This window comes from Lycorma delicatula, chromosome 7 (assembly GCF_047948215.1).
Source record: "Lycorma delicatula isolate Av1 chromosome 7, ASM4794821v1, whole genome shotgun sequence".
Taxonomy (NCBI): Eukaryota; Metazoa; Arthropoda; class Insecta; order Hemiptera; family Fulgoridae; genus Lycorma; species Lycorma delicatula.
This window is the reverse complement of record NC_134461.1, coordinates 85602382-85619951: the sequence shown is the minus strand read 5'-3', so window position 1 is coordinate 85619951 and position 17570 is coordinate 85602382. Positions and strand designations below refer to the sequence as shown.

The following is a 17570-nucleotide window of genomic DNA, read 5'->3' as shown; positions in this document are numbered from 1 at the left end:
AATCAAGTCATACGTATATGCATTTTGTCTTTAAAGGAGTCTCAACTGAACAGTTGAGACTGTCTCAAATGTTATCTCAGCTGCTGCAACAGTTGAGCCTCCATTAATGTCAAAACGCATATATACACGTATGATTTGATTTTACTTACTTGATGATCAATTGTTATGTTTTATATAAATTTTATTTTATTTTATTTTAATCTAACTCGGTTTAATATATGAAGTGATAATATATATTTAATTAACATACGTTCCTGAAGATGGAAATAATACTTTCCGAAAGCGCTAGAACGTAATTACTATTAATAATTGTTGGTAAGCGGAAATTATAATTTATAAAATCTTTTTATATATTATATATATTCCAAAGGGTCATGCTAAATTAATTAAAAAATATATTACAGATATATAGGTAAAAAAATGTATTTTTTTATATTTATTTATTCGTACAGGGTGTAACCTATACAAGACTATCTTAAAGAAAATAAATATTTTATTACAAACCAAGATTGAACATCTTTTCTTTTCTTTTTTTTTTAATTCTGTATATTATATATACAAAAAAAAAGTAACTGGGCGTATATTAATTTATTTCTTAAATTACTAACGAAGGTTAGTTAATGCTAAGACGCTTAATTAAAGCTAACTAACATTATCTTCAAAAGAAACGAAAAAAAGGAGTAATAAAAATGTTGAGGGGAAGAGTTGAAAATTATATTACCACCACGGTAAATTTAAATATTTTGAGTCCATTTTCGTGAATTTTGTAATAACTTTAACCGTTTAATACTAGTGAACGTACTCGTTAACATATTGTTGTGTATCCACAATTACGCTTGTATAACCAGGTGTAGGTTCACTGGTAAATGTTGGATTTCCACCGGTAAATGAACACGATGTGGATAATAACGCTTGATGATGATTTTCACTTTCAGATGACGAACAACTAGATGATGAAGAAAACGGTCTTACAGCGTTAGCAGCTGCAGCCGCTGACGATGGTTCTTGATACGGGTAAAATATATCTGGATATGGATAATCTTCTGAATAACTCGGTACAAATTGTTGCGGTACTACTCCACCACTTAAAGAAACTAAATCCTGAAATTAAAATAAATTATAAATATTAGTATAAATAAAAAAAATCTAGATATGGACACAATATAACTTCCTTGTACGCCTGTTAAATTACATATACACATTTTTTTCTGTACTTCATTAAAACTTTTTTCATTTGGAAGTGAGATACGATCCTCCAATTCTTCAATAAAGTTACACAGTTACATAATTGTACTGTGGTAGACACCACATTGCATCACTTTTTTTTGTGGTGTCCGTATCAGCATTTTATATTAGTTTATAAATTAATTTTTTCACGTCGCTCAAGTAGTTATTTGGTGTAAGTGAGAACGTGTCTGATCCGTAACCATGGCCATATCGGTTCGAATCCGATTCATATGTATACATTTTTTTTTCTTTTTTAGTTTAATTATATTGATTTGTTAATAATTATTAACCTTTGTAAAAATTTTTGAATTAAAATGAAAAGTACATAAAATTTATTTCACTAATAACTTCTGATTTTTTTTTGTTGAATTATTATTTACAGTTAATCAGAGGTTATTAATAAATCAATATATTTAAATTAAAAAAAAAGGTTAAACAAAATGTATATGAAGTCGGATTTGAAACTATGTGCCTTCCCCTTGCAAGATCTAAATATTTCATTAATTAAAGTTTTATTTGGCTATAATTCTGAAACCAATGAAAATAAGTACTAATTATTACATCGTTGAAAAGCTCTCAATTAGGGCTTATTACTGTTAATAAAAAGTCCAAAATCAATTTTTTTTTTTTGGATTTTGAGCTTTTCTGGACACTTTGGTTCAGTCGATTGCAAACAAAAGGGGAGGTGCAAGGGTAGATGTTACAACAGTCCTAAATCCAAAATTTCAACATACAGACGTCACGCCGAAAGCAGATAAAAGGTGATTTAGAGGCCAACACCGAACACACACGAACATTTCCGGAAAATTTCCATCCGCTTTTTTTGATTCCTTAGATATCAAAACGTCATGATCCGATGAAAACAGCATATGCCCAAATTGGGGCCGATTACAATAAATTAGACCGATTACTTTCCCTTCTAGAGCCATAGCTCAGCTATAGCCTAGACGGGAAAGTAAAAAATCATTCCATCGTAATTCTCATAAAATATTTTAATAACTTAGACCCAGATTAAAATTTTCAGTAACAAGTAGAGTGGTTACTAACAAAGGAATTAAAACCGGTTGTAAGGAACACATAAAATAATTTAAATACAAAGTTATGGATACGTATCAATTTAATCAAAACAAAGGTCAATCTGACTTTCCTTTTTATACGTTTCATATTACATATTAACATGTTCGATGAAAGTTTGATGTGATGTGATTTCGTCAGCACTAAAAAAAGATATACTCCATCAAATGCAATTCTTATTACGTTCCTTTTTCAGGTCAGTATCATACTTAATCGACTGTTTTTTACTTGCTTTTCTTTAACTCACAATGTTTTTTTTTTTCACGTTTATCCTCAAATCTGGCAACATTCTTAATTTAATATACTTCCTGACATTGCCGAATGATAAAATTTTGTACATTTACCAAAGTCGGGTGATTATACATCCCTCGTACGGGGATAAATTAAGGGTGCGAATGTAATCATTTAACATCCTGACAATTGTTTATTGATGAAATTTTGAATAGTTACTAAGGTTGGGTGACAATACTCCACCATTACTTTTGCAAAGATACCCCCCGTACGGGGGGTAAACTTGTAAAATGTATATAAGCGACAAAAAAAAACTTTTTTAATTTAAAATTGTGTTTGAATAATCAAAAACTTCACTATTTCGTTACTTTGTATAACACATTTTTGATAGAAAGATTGTTTGATACTTTAAAAATATCAGAAATTTCAATATAATATGATGTATTTTGAAATCTAACTTAACCTACCAATTAAATTCTTGCAATGTATTATAATAATTTTATTAAAGTATGACTAAAAAGATAAAACAATTTTTTTAAATTTTCAATATTTTTTGTAATATTTATTTATGAATGTACTATGTTTAATATAAAGTGTGGTTATTTATACTTAAAGAGTAACAATATCCACCTTTACCAAATCAGACAACGGAACTGTTTTCATATAATACAATAATTCGGCTTAAGAGAAAGGGCCTTTGTTATGCATCTATTTTCATTTTTAATAAATTGCAGAACCATCTGAAAAAAATTTCCCACCAATTTTCTTAAAGTATAATTAAAAATGTTCTTTTAATGTTCTTATATTAGTCTTTTGATGATTTTTAAGTAATAATAATAAAAAAAATCTTATGTGGACACCACATACATTACTTCCTTGTACGCCAATAACATTACTTATACACATTTTTTTTAAAATGAAAAGTACATAAAATTTTATTTCATTAATAACGTCCGATATTTTTTCTTTTTTTTGTTATTGTTATTATTGAATTATTATTTATCGCAATTTTTTTTACAATCACAGGTTAATAATTACTAATAAATCAATATACTTAAATTAAAAAAAAAAGAGATGAAGTCTGATTTTAATCGATGTGACTCCCTTGTAAAATCCAAATATTTCATTAATTAAAATTTTATTTGGCTACAACTCTGGAACCAATGAAAATAAGTATCAATTATAATATATCGTTAAAAAGCTCTCAATGAGGGCTTATTATTGCAGTTAATCAAAATTTTTTGAATTTTGGGCTTTTTTGGACACTTTTGGTCCTGTCATTGCAATCAAAAGAGTAGATGCACAAATAGATGTTACAACATTCCTAAATTCAATATTTCAACATCCTACGGTTAAATCGTTTTATGCGAGATAACATACGTACGTAAATAGTTACAGACGTCACGCTTAAACTAGTCAAATGGATTCAGGAATGGTCAAAATGGATATTTGTTGAAATCTGAAAACCGAAATTTTTCGCGATCACAATACTTCGTACAAGGAAGTAAAAAACACGATTTATCTATACCCGTTACGCGTACGTAAATATGTGCTCAAAAGATTTTTAAATAGTGAATTATTTTGTTGTATTTTTTTAAATTTATTTAATGTATTTACTTTTTTTTACCTTATTTCATGTATTTATATTTAAATAATTAATATGATCTTTAAACACATTTATATTTTCTCTTATAATTTTGTGTTAATATTTATAATTCATCGTATATTGACTTATTTATAAAATATATTTTTATGTACCGTTCAGAACAAAGGTTTATTTATTTATTTAATCATTGATACGTATAACGGAATTGAGAAATCCAATGTTTCAGTTCCTTCATTAAAAATTAAAAAAAAATCACCTGAAAGAAAAACAAAAATGTAAATACCAAATGTATTGTTTACTTACCGTTGAACTATTATATTCAGGATAAAAAGCACCATTTGAATCACTGTAATCGTCTTCAATTCTTTGGTATTTCGGTGCCGATTGTCTGATTCGTTGATGTTTACTTTCAACACCTCCGCTACCCGAAACGTTGTTATCACTACCATCTGATCCACCGCACGTAGTTAGTACCAATTCCTTTGCTTCGTGTTCACTGAAATTAGTTAATTTAAAACAACTGACTTTAAATTCGTACATTTTTTAATAATACAGTATTAAAAATAACTCATTATTAATTTATACAAATTTAAAAAAAATGAAAATCGTCGACCTTACCAGCAAATTAAGTGTGATTCGAAATCTTTTGATTTATTTCAAAGCCATCACCAGGAGTTAAAAATTAAAATAATGTCAAAGGTTAAAATACTTAGACAGTCATGATTGTTTGCATTCTAACAGTATACTTTCTTTGTTTCTTTTTCATGTTTAGCCTCCGGTAATTACCATTCAGATAATACTTCAGAGAATGAATGAGGATGATATGTATGAGTGTAAATGAAGTGTACTCTTGTAAAGTCTCAGTTCGACCATTTCTGAGATGTGTGGTATGAGAAAATGTACATGAGAAAGAATGACTTTCTCATTTCATTTTCCGGCTGTCCACCATGTTTTTTTTCAATAAAGATTTCAATAATCATTACAAAAGATAACATTTATTTATTTTACCGTTATTATTATTCATAAATTTTAATTAATGAATGAAGTGAAAACAAGTAAAAAAATGTTCAAAACTGTATTGTTTTTCCGTATGCATACTGTACATCCTTTCCTTTTTCTCCTGTTTACCTTCCGGAAATCATGTCAGGTATTATTTCAGAATAAGGATAATAAGTATGACTGTAAGTGAAGTGTAATCTTATACAATCAATTAACCACAATTGTGGTTAATTGAAACCCAACTACCAAAGAACACCGGTATCCACGATCTAGTATTCAAATCCGTATAAAAAGGATTTACTAGAATTTGAACCTTAGAACTCTAGACTTCGAAATCAATTTAAACCTAGCCTATTTTTACGAAATGTAACTCTATTTTATTAAGCATTTTCTTGATTGGTGATTAATTCTCTACAAATCTTGGAGCTTGTGCATGGTAATATGGAATTAAATTTTATTAGCTTATGAAAAATGTCATGCCTGACCGGATGAAAAATTGAGATGTAACGCCCACATCTGTGGCGGAGTGATATATATTTTGAAATACCTTTATTATAATACTATTAATATACTACTTACTATCCTCCTTACGTAATTATGCCACAAAATCAGGAGGATTTTATGCTATATTACCCAACCCCTTTTTGGTTAACCTATAAAAATTTCCAATATGTTTTACTTGTTTAAACATAATAAAAACTACTACGGAGGAAGGCTGATTGAATTGATCTCTATAAGATCAAATCTGGATAACTGGAAAATTGAAAAAGGCCTATCATACGTGCTGGACATATTAAACTAATGTTTAATGGGTATTACACTTAATAAAAAGAGGATAGTGTAAAAGAATAAATATATTCCAGTAATATTAAAAGATACTCAGATCATAGGTACAATGTAATAGGACTTGAACGCTGGAACTGTCGACTTCGAAATCAGCTGATTTGCAAAGACGCGTTCACCACTAGCAACCCGGTGGGTATACTGTACATCTGCTTTAACAATTTCTGTCGTATTTTGGCTGTTTCTCAACCGATTTTAACGAATAACATATTATTTTATTTACAATAAAATTGTTAACATTTTACCTGAAAAAGTATAATTCAATAAAAATAATGTTTACAAAGCTATTAACGATTAAAAAATTTAAATGGACATCATTTTGAAAATTGTTAAATTAAAATTTTCAAATCTCTTTAGTTTATGAAAGATTATTGTATATATATACTGAACTTCACTAAAATAAATCCATCCATTCCTAAGAAAAAAATTACAAAAAAAAGAAAATGGCGGACATGAAAGAGAAGTAAGGTAAAAAACATTTGTATGCATAAACCTTTTGTTTTATTTTATTTCAATGTCCTGAATCAGACTCTCAAATTCGACAAACACATCCCAGAAGAGCATGTGTAATAATTCTTAGAAAATGTAATTCTGATGGGAACTTTTGCTGTTTTTATATACATTATAGTTTTTGTATTTGTGTTTTTTTTTTTAAATAATTTAAGATTATTGTATTACGAATACATAAATTGTATTAGACATAAATATAAACATGATTTATAAGAAATTTATAAAAATGAGCATTTTTGAATCCTTTAAATCTGCAATTAAGAAGAGTATTTACTCGGAAAGGAACGCTGATTGGACGAAATGGATTTATTGTTTGATTCTATTGTTGTTGTTACCAATTGATAATCCTGTCTGCCAACTGAATCAATCCCTATTCTTCTTATCTTATGAATATGAATTTCAGGTGTTTATCTTTTAACGGACCCGAGATATTTATCTATCTCTTGAAAGAGTTAGTCAAAGAATGAAAGAATAATGACAGAATAGAAAACAAAATGCAAAGTAAAGTTGTTTTATAATGCAGCCCATAAATGATCTAAACGAAACTAAAAAAAAATTTTGCGCAGTTCTTCGCAAGAGGACAGACTTTTTACTATTTTATTTTCTTTTGTCACGCTCAAATACATACCCATTCATCATGACCCTGAAAGTAGGGAACGCTACCAGAATACGTCAAAAAATATCGTTAACAATAGTTAACGAAGATAAAGATACGTCAACATTCCAACTTGCAGCATCATAACGAACCACACTTCTAACTTACACCGCTATAACTTTTTAGGCCTTAAATTGAGCGTAACTCAAGAACGACTCAACCAATCTTTATCAAATTTTAATATGCCCAACTTCAGATACAATACAACAGCAAACCTAAATTTTAATGAAAATTGTCTGGTATTGTTGGAGATTTCGAGCCATAAAATTTTATACATAGGCTTTTGAATAAAATTTTATTATATATATATTTATTATTATTATATATATATATATATATATATATATATATAAATTTTAAAGAAATCTAAAATTTTATCTGTAAATAAATAATGGGTTTCATACCATTAGACTATTATGAAAAAAAATTATATTTTAATATTTTTTAAATAAAAAAAAGCAACTAAATTAAATTCCTCAAAAATGATTCATATTTGAAATAGCGCCTCGGCCTTTAATTTGGAGGTCCCGGGTTCGAATCCCAGTCAGCATACCTGTGTATACTACACCTGTAGTATAAACCACATTGACGTGAATGGTATTTTCGTACTCCTCATACTTCAAAACACAAATAAAATCCATTTTCAACCCCCATTCCCACCATGCGACTGAGAGTAATACCGTACTTTCTTTGAAAAGTAGATAAAATGAATATAACAGATATCACCAAAAATTAGCATACTTTTTTATGATTAAGGGAGAACCATGAATATATAGAAGATAATATTGATTTATATGACTTATGTAATTTATGTGAATTAAATTAACAAAAAAATATATAGCAAATTAAAATGTTTATAATATAAAAAAAATTAAATTAATTAACAAATTCAATCTAAAAATAATAATAAAATAAATAAATTTACAAAATCAAAAGAAATAAAAAATTATAATTTTTATATCCCAATAAATTACAATATTAATACGTGTAAACATGTATACAAAAAATGAAAAAAGGAATTTAATAAAAAAAAAAAAAATTAATAAAAAAATCTAATTATAATAAAGAAAGAGTTTATGAAATAGAATGCGGAGAACAACATTGCAAAATTTTTAGTTCAGAAGAAACAAAAAGCATAACCGTAATAAACAAAACTAGAAGGGAAAATAAACACAAATTTAAGAGTATTTTTAAAGTGAAAATATTAGAAATAGATAACAAAGTTAAAATCCCTTACTCTCGAGATAATATACACAATAAATAACAGTAACAAAAATATAATTAATGAACAATCAAAATTAAACATATATCGATTAGGGAAATAATACAATTAAAAAGGAAATAAATATTAAAAAAATTTCTTTCGACACCCCGGAAAGTGGAGATAGATTTCACCGGTTCTAAGTAAGGGATAAAAAAGATTTCCACCTTAAAGTTAAGAAGAACTTCAAATTTACTCAATACGACAATGGTTGCAGTTGAAAAACAATTTCACATGTTTAGCATACGACAAGCCCCATCTTCTTACAATTCCAGCAACATTTTGTTCATCCCTTTCGGTAAAGTTTAGTCATATCAAAAATTGTTACAGACAAAAGTTTTAGGTAATGTTTAGAGGACTAACGATCACTTTAAATAAATTCGATAATGTGCCTATTAAGGGAGGTATGATTTTTTTTGTCTTCAAAACCCCATTTTTTTCACCCCTGGGCTAATGGTTGGTGATATCAAAAAACTTTACTTAGATAACTTTCAGGCCCTTATCAAAAGAATAGTAGGAACTTTAAAGAAATTCGATATTTTACTTAATAGGAAAATTATAGCGATAGTTTGTTTTTTCGAAAAAGCCCTCCCATTTCCTCCCTCATGGTCCGATTTAGCTCGTTAACGAACTCGACCAAGATTTTATTTTTTGTATCAATTTTAATTTGATTGGCACAAAATTAAGGCAGTTATCGTGTCCACAAAAAAGTGAAATATATAAATGTATAAATGTCTGGAGAATGTGAAACGCGAAGATATATCGAAATTTCCGGAAGTCGAATCATGGTACCCATTACAATAAGTAGCTTTCTTATGAAATCTACTTAAAAGAAATAAATATTAAAAAACACGACTGAAAAAAAATATTGCTCTTTAATATCGGATAATTATTAATATATGATAATTAAAGAGTGCGCGGGTGACAATTTTGTACACAGTATAATTTTCTTTTCAAATTTTATGTAGTCTATGGCATTTCCGGTTATGTAAGGATTCCAACGCGGGGTCATACATCTAAATCGGCTCAGTCGTTGAGCTGCTAAAGTGAAACAAACATGCATACATACACCTTAAATACATTACACTCCTTTGTGGGCAGTATTGTAATTATACCATTATTCAAATTTAGATTTTAAAATATCTATTTAAAATGATAGTACAAAAAAAATCCTTATACTCTCTGCCACAGATTGTAATACCAGGAGAATAGTTCATTTTATATCAGTGTCTGAGATGGTAAAGATATCATTTTAATCTGGATATCTATAAAAACGTTCTGATAAAAAATTATTATCTATAAAAAATTTATATATCTGTATATATGTTAGATTATAAATTATATCGATTCTATTTATTTCGTACGTCAAATTAAATATTTTTCATGGAAAAGATTTAATTTTAATTTTATAAGGAATAATAAGTTCACAGTTAAGTTAGGTGAAAGCGTACTTTACTGTTAACCAACCTCAGTACATAATTTACGCTGACTATACAATGCGGTCTAGACGATCTGCTATTGTGAACAATTGTAGCGTAACTTTGCATCCAAACCCATCCACCGTCTTTGGCAAGAAATCTAAAGTACTTCGTCGTAACTTGACCTTTGCATAATACTGTAAAAAAAAACATATTATTTAAAATTTTATAATACAAAAAAACCATAAAAATTATATTTTAATTTTAAATTATAGATTCATGGTATTCTATATAAATATTTTTTAGAACATTAATTAATATAGTTAACTTGATTTAAATTTTTAATTTATTTTAATGGTTTTAATTGAGCTCATGTAAGAAAAGGATCTCAATTCGATGCATATTTTTTAAATGTTTTTACTTTCCCGGTTTTTAAAAAATTAAAAATCAATTAAGACCGTTTTAAAGATTAAAATTAAACTAATATTACTATTTACTACTCTGATTTTAGAAAATTAAAAATTAGAAAAACTAGAAACAGTTCATTTTTAAATATCCGTGTGAAAAAAGTTTTACACAAGTTATGTATAATCAATACCACCTTCCTATTTCCTTTTTAGCCCCGGGAATTACTGTTAGGTATAATTTGAGAGGATGAACGAGAATGATATGTATGAATGTACAGTCTCAGGTCATGAACGAGGATGATATGTATGAATGTACAAGTCTTGTACAGTCTCAGGTCAACCATTTTTGAGATGTGTTGTTAATTGAAACCCAACCACCAACGAACACCGGTATCCACGATCTAGTATTCAAATCCGTATAAAAATAACTAACTGCCTTTACTAGGATTTGAACGCTCGAACTCTCGACTTTCAAATCAGCTGATTTGCAAAGACGCGTTCACCACTAGACCAACTCGGTGGGTTAATCAACATCACCTAACAAATTATTGAATATTTATAAATAAATACATAATTAGATATTTCACGCCAGTTCAGGTGATTTATTATAACTTTTAAAAATTATTGATTGAAAATTGTCTTATGAAAAACACTTCACAGTGGCTGCTTGTAATAGATGTTACATGTATCATTACAATATTTTTTCCTTTCCTCAGCAATTATTTAAAAGATTTTTAAAAAAACCTTCATCATTTCCGTTTTAGTAATATTTATTTTAATTAATATACACATTTTCTTATTCAGCTTATCAAAATCCAGTATATATTTATTTTTTTACTTTTAAAATGAAATATATCCAAATAAAATAACTTTTAATTGAAAAACGGCCAGCAACTGGAAAATAATTGGCTAAAGAATATCAAGCCGGTCGAACGAAGATAATGATAAAATAACTTATTTTTAGATTTATTTTATAATAATAACTTTTAGATTTATGATAAATAAAAAAGTAACAAAACTAGGATACTTTTTAAAGATTTTCTCTAGTTTTTGAAGAAAATCTCCGTTAATGGATTTTAACTGCTTCCATTTTCAAACTGATCAGAAAGTATATAAGATCACTAATATAACTTGATAAATAAGCAAAAATTCTTTTTTTCAGACCCCTCACTGTTTCTTTTTGAGTTTTGAGTTTTCAGTTTTGAGTAAAATATACAGGGAAGATTGCGTAGCAATTAAAAATAAAAAATATTAAATATAATTCGCTCAATTTAAAAAACATTTATATATTTAATGACTTACTTACATGTGTGATGTGAAAATCTCATGTGCATTATATCGCATCCATGAATATAATGATACAATGTCTTTTCTATCAGATCTTGAGGTTCATATCCGGTCAGTTGCGATACCCTACGCATTTATATAGACATAGAATTATTACTATTACAAAACATACATTGTAGACTATTAGTAATTTACATATATTTTTCAAAAATAACATTTAATCTTTTAAACAGCTATTTAATTTTTTAAATAACAGTTGATAAAAAAATTATTCCACAGTACAGTAATATTTTTGTAAATGGCTGCGGTTTTTAAATTTTAAACGGACATAAAACAATAAATATAAATAAAATTCTCTTGTAAAAGTTACAAAATTATTTCTTTACACATTATAGAACTTAATTATTTTATTAAATATATAAGATAACGCTCAAGAATAAAGTAAAATTCTAGAATTAAATAATATCATCAGTAATAATTAAGGATTAATACATTTTCTTTAATAGAAATTGTAAATATTATTAAAAAAAAATTACGGCTGCCTATATGAACAGTTAAATCGAAAAGCAAGTTTATTATGCTTTTTTTTGTCTTCAGTCATTTGACTGGTTTGATGCAGCTCTCGAAGACTCCCTATCTAGTGCCAGTCGTTTAATTTCGGTATATCCCCTATATCCTACATCCCTAACAATTTGTTTTAGATATTCCGAACGTTGCTTGCCTGCTCAATTTTTCCCATTTACATGTGTCTCCAATATCAAAGCGATTATTCCAGGATGCATTAATATGTGGCCTATAAATCTCTCTCTTCTTTTAACTATATCTTTCCAAATGCTTCTTTCTTCATCAATTTGTCGCAACACCTCTTTATTTGTCACTTTATCCAGCCGTCTGATTTTTAACATTCTCCTGTAGCACCGCATTTAAAAGGCTTCTAATCTTTTCTTCTCAGGTACTCCGATCGTACAAATTTAACTTTCGTATAAAGTTACGATCCAAACACATTCTTTCAAAAATGTTTTCCTGACGTTTAAATTAATTTTTGACGTAAGAAAATTTTCTGACTGAAAGCTCGTTTTGCTTGTCCCATTCGGCATTTTATATCGCTTTTGCTTCGTCCATCGTTAGTAATTCTACTTCCCAAATAATAGAATTCTTCTACCTCCGTAATCTTTTCTCTTCCTATTTTTACATTCAGTGGTCTATCTACATTATTTCTACTACATTTCATTATTTTGCTTAGAGTAGTCTTAAATGTTAGATTCTCTAATTCAATTGGCCGACTTTATCAAACAGGGCGTTTCGGCCAGTCTTATCGTAGACAGTTTATATATAAGATCGTAAGACGATATAGTAAGCAAAATAAAACTACTTTCTATTTGGCATATTCATACTTTATTACATTATAACTTTAATTATAAAAATACAGGTAAATTATTTTTTTATTGTTTCATGTTTTCTTCTCTTTTCTATATTTTATTTCTGTATTTATTTTTTACTTGTTTTCTATAAATGATTACAAAATATATATATATATATATATATATACATTTTATAATGTAAATCAACCACCATCCATTATCACTGATTTACTGGTACCAGGCAAAAAAAGAGCAAATGAAATAGACTATCAAAAGTACGAGGGAAAAAACCTCACACCCTTTAGTAAACAATCCCCCTGAACACCAGAGAGTTTATTGAATCCTAAAAGTACTCAAGAGGGCGTAAACACCCCTTCTATTTTTTTTATCGTAGTTGTTTTATGATTCATTGTTTACATCAGGAAATTAAATTACATTTAGAATAACCGAACAATGATGGGAAATGCACATATGTATACTTGCTATATACTTTCTTTTAAAAAATAAACATTACATAATATTTTTATTGAGTAATTAACGATTAACGAAAAAAATTATAATAATAAAAATGGATAAAAAAAATTTGATTGATCATGCCTTTAATATGTGACCAGTTCCGGATCATAGGTAAATTAAATAACGTCGATTGAAATTTACATGAAAAAGTTGGTCGCTTTCTACATCAAACTATACGTGTATACATTTATATCCACGTCTTATTTACATATTGGATAAGCTTATAAATTTTCATGAAATTAAACATCCCTATACTACTGTCGAAATCAATTTAAAATAAAAAGGTTATCATACAAAAATATTATTTTAAATTTTAAACCTTGGCTGGTTCTCAGCTTGGTCTTCATCTTTCAAGCTGAAAAGCTTAGTTTGTAACTAAGTTATCTCTCTTCAAGGAATTATTGTTAATTAATTCACCACAGAAGCTTTTGAAGCTTGTAAATGGAAATGGAATTAAAGAATTAAAAATCCCACGCTTATGGAGGATTCGAACCTAGGATGAAAAGCCGAGAAGCCACGAGGATAAAAAAATTATTCATAAAATAAATTATTATACAAAAGAAAAAATACTTACCTAGCATCCAAAAATATAAGTTTTAAATCTAAGCTGGCTCTGAACATAAACATATTGCAATGAAGTTTTATTTCAGTTATGGCACTGGGCGGCAAAGAATGGCCGACGGCAACTAATCCGACATTTTGATAACAAGAATCGTACGGTGTATTAGGATCCAAAGCAAACTGTTTCACCTTTAAGTAACCCGAACAATGTATTACCTGAAATAAAAATATATTAAATAAAGTTTATTATTTTTTTTAAGAGCTTTATCTTTATATAATACACATAATAATGTTTGTGTGTTGTGTGTTAATCTACGCTAATATATTAATATTCGCGTAAAATTGAAGAACTGTTGAATGAGGATGATATGCATGAGTGTAAGTGAAGTGTAGTCTTGTACAGTCTCAGGTCGACAATTTCTGAGACGCACACTTCTCAGAAATTGGTGTTTGGTGTTTGGGTTTCAATGAGCACACCAAAGAACCTCGGTATCCACGATCTAGTATTCAAATCCGCATAAAAGTAACTGCTTTTACTAGTACTTGAACGCTGGAACTCTTGACTTCGAAATCAGCTGATTTGCGAGGACGCGGTCACCACTCGACCAACCCGGGTGGGTTAGAATATTAATTTATCACTGTTTTCATGAAACTTTACGGATAATTTTAAGTGTAGATATAAATTCAAAAAAATTGCAATAAAATTGTAAACCGTAAGGTAAGAGATTCGTAGATACCATCTCTTCCTATCAAAAGACAAAAATCTCTGTAATATAAATAAAAATATTTTTAATAAAATGATATTGATATCAAAAAAGGTAATTCCCTCATAACTAATTTACACATGTTAATTTAATTTATTAAACAACGAATAATCATAAGAATTGTATTATTTCTGCAAATGTGATATATATTACATATAAATGAAATCGGGCCGGTAAGAGTTTTATTTAACATGTACTTTTTTTAATCAAAATTCTAAATTAGTAACAGATTTTGATATTAGAAATGTAGTGTCTTACCTTTGTAAATTTTAAACTGAATCTTCAGTTCTTTAATTTATATGAGCATTTACTATTAAAACAAGATGTAGTATATTTTCTTTTAAATTTTATTATTTCAGGTACATTATCAAGCTTTTCTTCGAGATCATTCGTAAATTCAAAGGCGTCGTTAAGTACTGCTACCTAGCAGCGCGATTCGTAAATGTACCTTTTACAGGAATAAGTACTGCAACCTAGCGGTAATTTACTTTTTTTTACCGGCTCTTCGAAGGAAAGTATTGTATTACTTTCAGTCACACGGTGTGGTTGCGAGTTGAAATAGAATTTTCTTTACTTTTTGAGGTATGAGTAGTACAAAAATACAATTCGCTTACAATATAATTACTTTATATATATATATATATATATATATATTTCCTACCAACATTTATATACAGCGTGTCCCACAAACATGTGCACGCTTCTGATTTAGTATTACTCGCACATTCACCCACCAATTCTATTGAAACTTTACAGACCTTTTAACTAAGTTTTCTGTGAAAATTTCAATCTAGCATTTATAGAAACAAAAACATAAATTTCAGATAAACCATATTTTATATCCATTACAAAATAATTAGTAAAAATGATTAAAAACAGATGATGTGTTGTCGAACTGCTTTTCACATTGAATAAGACAAATAATTAGTCATAACCATGACTAATTATCTAAATGTTTTTATTTATACTAGATCTAATTATCGTCTCATTTTAATCACTTTATCAGATATCTTGTAATGAATAAAAAATTCGATTTACCTGAGATTGATGTTTTTGTTTCGATAAATCTTAGAATATTGAAATTTTCACAAAACACTTCGTTAAAAGATCTAGAATCAGTGGGGGGAATGGGCGAGTGATACTAAATCAAAAGCGTATACCTCTTCGTGGGACACACTTTATATATATATATATATATATATATATATATAGGTTATAAAATTTGGGTCTTGAAATTCTCCTAAACTACATGATCAATTTCAATGAAAATTACATATGCTGTAGTATTGTAACTGAAGTTGCTCGTATAAAAGTTTAATAAAGATTGGTTGAGTCGTTCTTCAGTTACGCACAATTTAAGGTCGAAAACAGACAACTTAACCTCAATTTGAGGTTAGGTTGACTTTGTATTTTTGTATTTTTCATGCGCGCTTATGCAGTAAATGATAATGGTGAGGGAGTTGAAATCTGTTATTTATATATAGGAACTACTCATTAATTTAACGTGCGTAGTGTGTTGTACTCTGAAAATCAGTTCGTTTCTTACTACGAAATGGAGTCTTAGAAACAAAACGTCGGTGTTCTTGTGTAAATTAAGTTTTTAATTTACCCGCTAAGAATGTGTAATAAAGCAGACATTTAAGCAATGAAAATTAAAGCAAAATGATTTATTAGTTCTATAAAACATTTAGAAAAAAGTTTTTGAAATTTCTTACTTGGAGGTTCCTTTCTCCATTTTCCGAGAAGAAACTTTTATAATTTACAAGCAATTTTAATAAAAGATTACGAATACGAAAAACAGTAATTAAAAAAATAAAATTTGAAAAACGTTTAGTACCTTTCTTTTTAATTTTGAATAGGGTTTCCTTTCAAAAAAAAAATTTAATACCCGAAGAAATTTGAGCAACCTTGCCGTAAATTAATTTTTCGTTTTGTTACTCCCACGCTTTATAATGAAAATTAAAATTATCGTTTACTCTTTGAATACCCTTTTTATTTACCATTTATTTGTTTGGGAAGTAATATACGTAAATTATAATTTTTTTATGATCAGGATGAATTAAATTAAAGACGATAGTATATTTTATCAAATAATTAATAAGTGATATATCCACCTTCCCAGCAAATAAGTTAAGTCCTCGAGATCTCTCGGTTTTTTCAAACCATCATCAGGAGTTAAAATATTGTAATTAAGTCAAAGGTTTAAATAATTAAGTTAAAAGTTAAAATACGTATACAGAAATTACTGTTTACTTGTTAACAATATGCTAAAGAGAATATAAAGATACTCTAGTGGATTGAAATGTAATTAAAAGGAAAACCATGTTAAATATGGTTACTGTTAACATGAAAACAGTCATGACTGTATACGTATTTTAACTTTTGACTTAATTATAATAATTTAACTCCTGATGATGGTTTGAAAAACCCGAACGCTCTCGATATTACATAATATTTTATTAAAATATACTAGCGGAACCATTTTCAACAAATTTAGTTTATCTTATATTTGTGTTTTTATTGTTTGTTTGTTTATTTAATTTACGGTACAGTATTTCACGATGCTAACTGAAATAAATTAATATTTAATGTTCACAAATTTACACTATTCATTTGTATAAATAACCGAACAGTTTACACATGATAATTAAAGTAAAACAATCTACCAACTGTTTAAAAAACTAATATACATCTCACAAAAGCACATAAAATTATAACAAAATATTACCAAGTATAATTTATTGTAATAATTTTATTGTTCAATAGCTAGTTTTATGCAATTCTCCATTCTTTTCTGTTCTTTGCTATTCAAATATACTTATTACATCTTTAATTATTTACCTAGGTATT

General features: G+C 27.8%; 1 protein-coding gene across 2 annotated transcripts in view; it reads right to left on the bottom strand.

Moving 5' to 3' along the window:
• Positions 1 to 582: 582 nt before the first annotated feature.
• The window catches only part of LOC142327516 (single-minded homolog 1-like), a 170316-nt gene continuing 153328 nt past the window's right edge, over positions 583 to 17570 (bottom strand). For both annotated transcript variants that reach the window (XM_075370643.1, XM_075370642.1), the window contains exons 7-11: positions 13970 to 14172; positions 11538 to 11644; positions 9874 to 10021; positions 4442 to 4634; positions 583 to 1101 (exon numbers count right to left, since the gene is read on the bottom strand). In XM_075370643.1, the coding sequence (XP_075226758.1) occupies positions 790 to 1101; positions 4442 to 4634; positions 9874 to 10021; positions 11538 to 11644; positions 13970 to 14172 (963 nt within the window). In that variant the 3' untranslated portion in view covers positions 583 to 789. The remainder of the gene's footprint in view (positions 1102 to 4441; positions 4635 to 9873; positions 10022 to 11537; positions 11645 to 13969; positions 14173 to 17570) is intronic.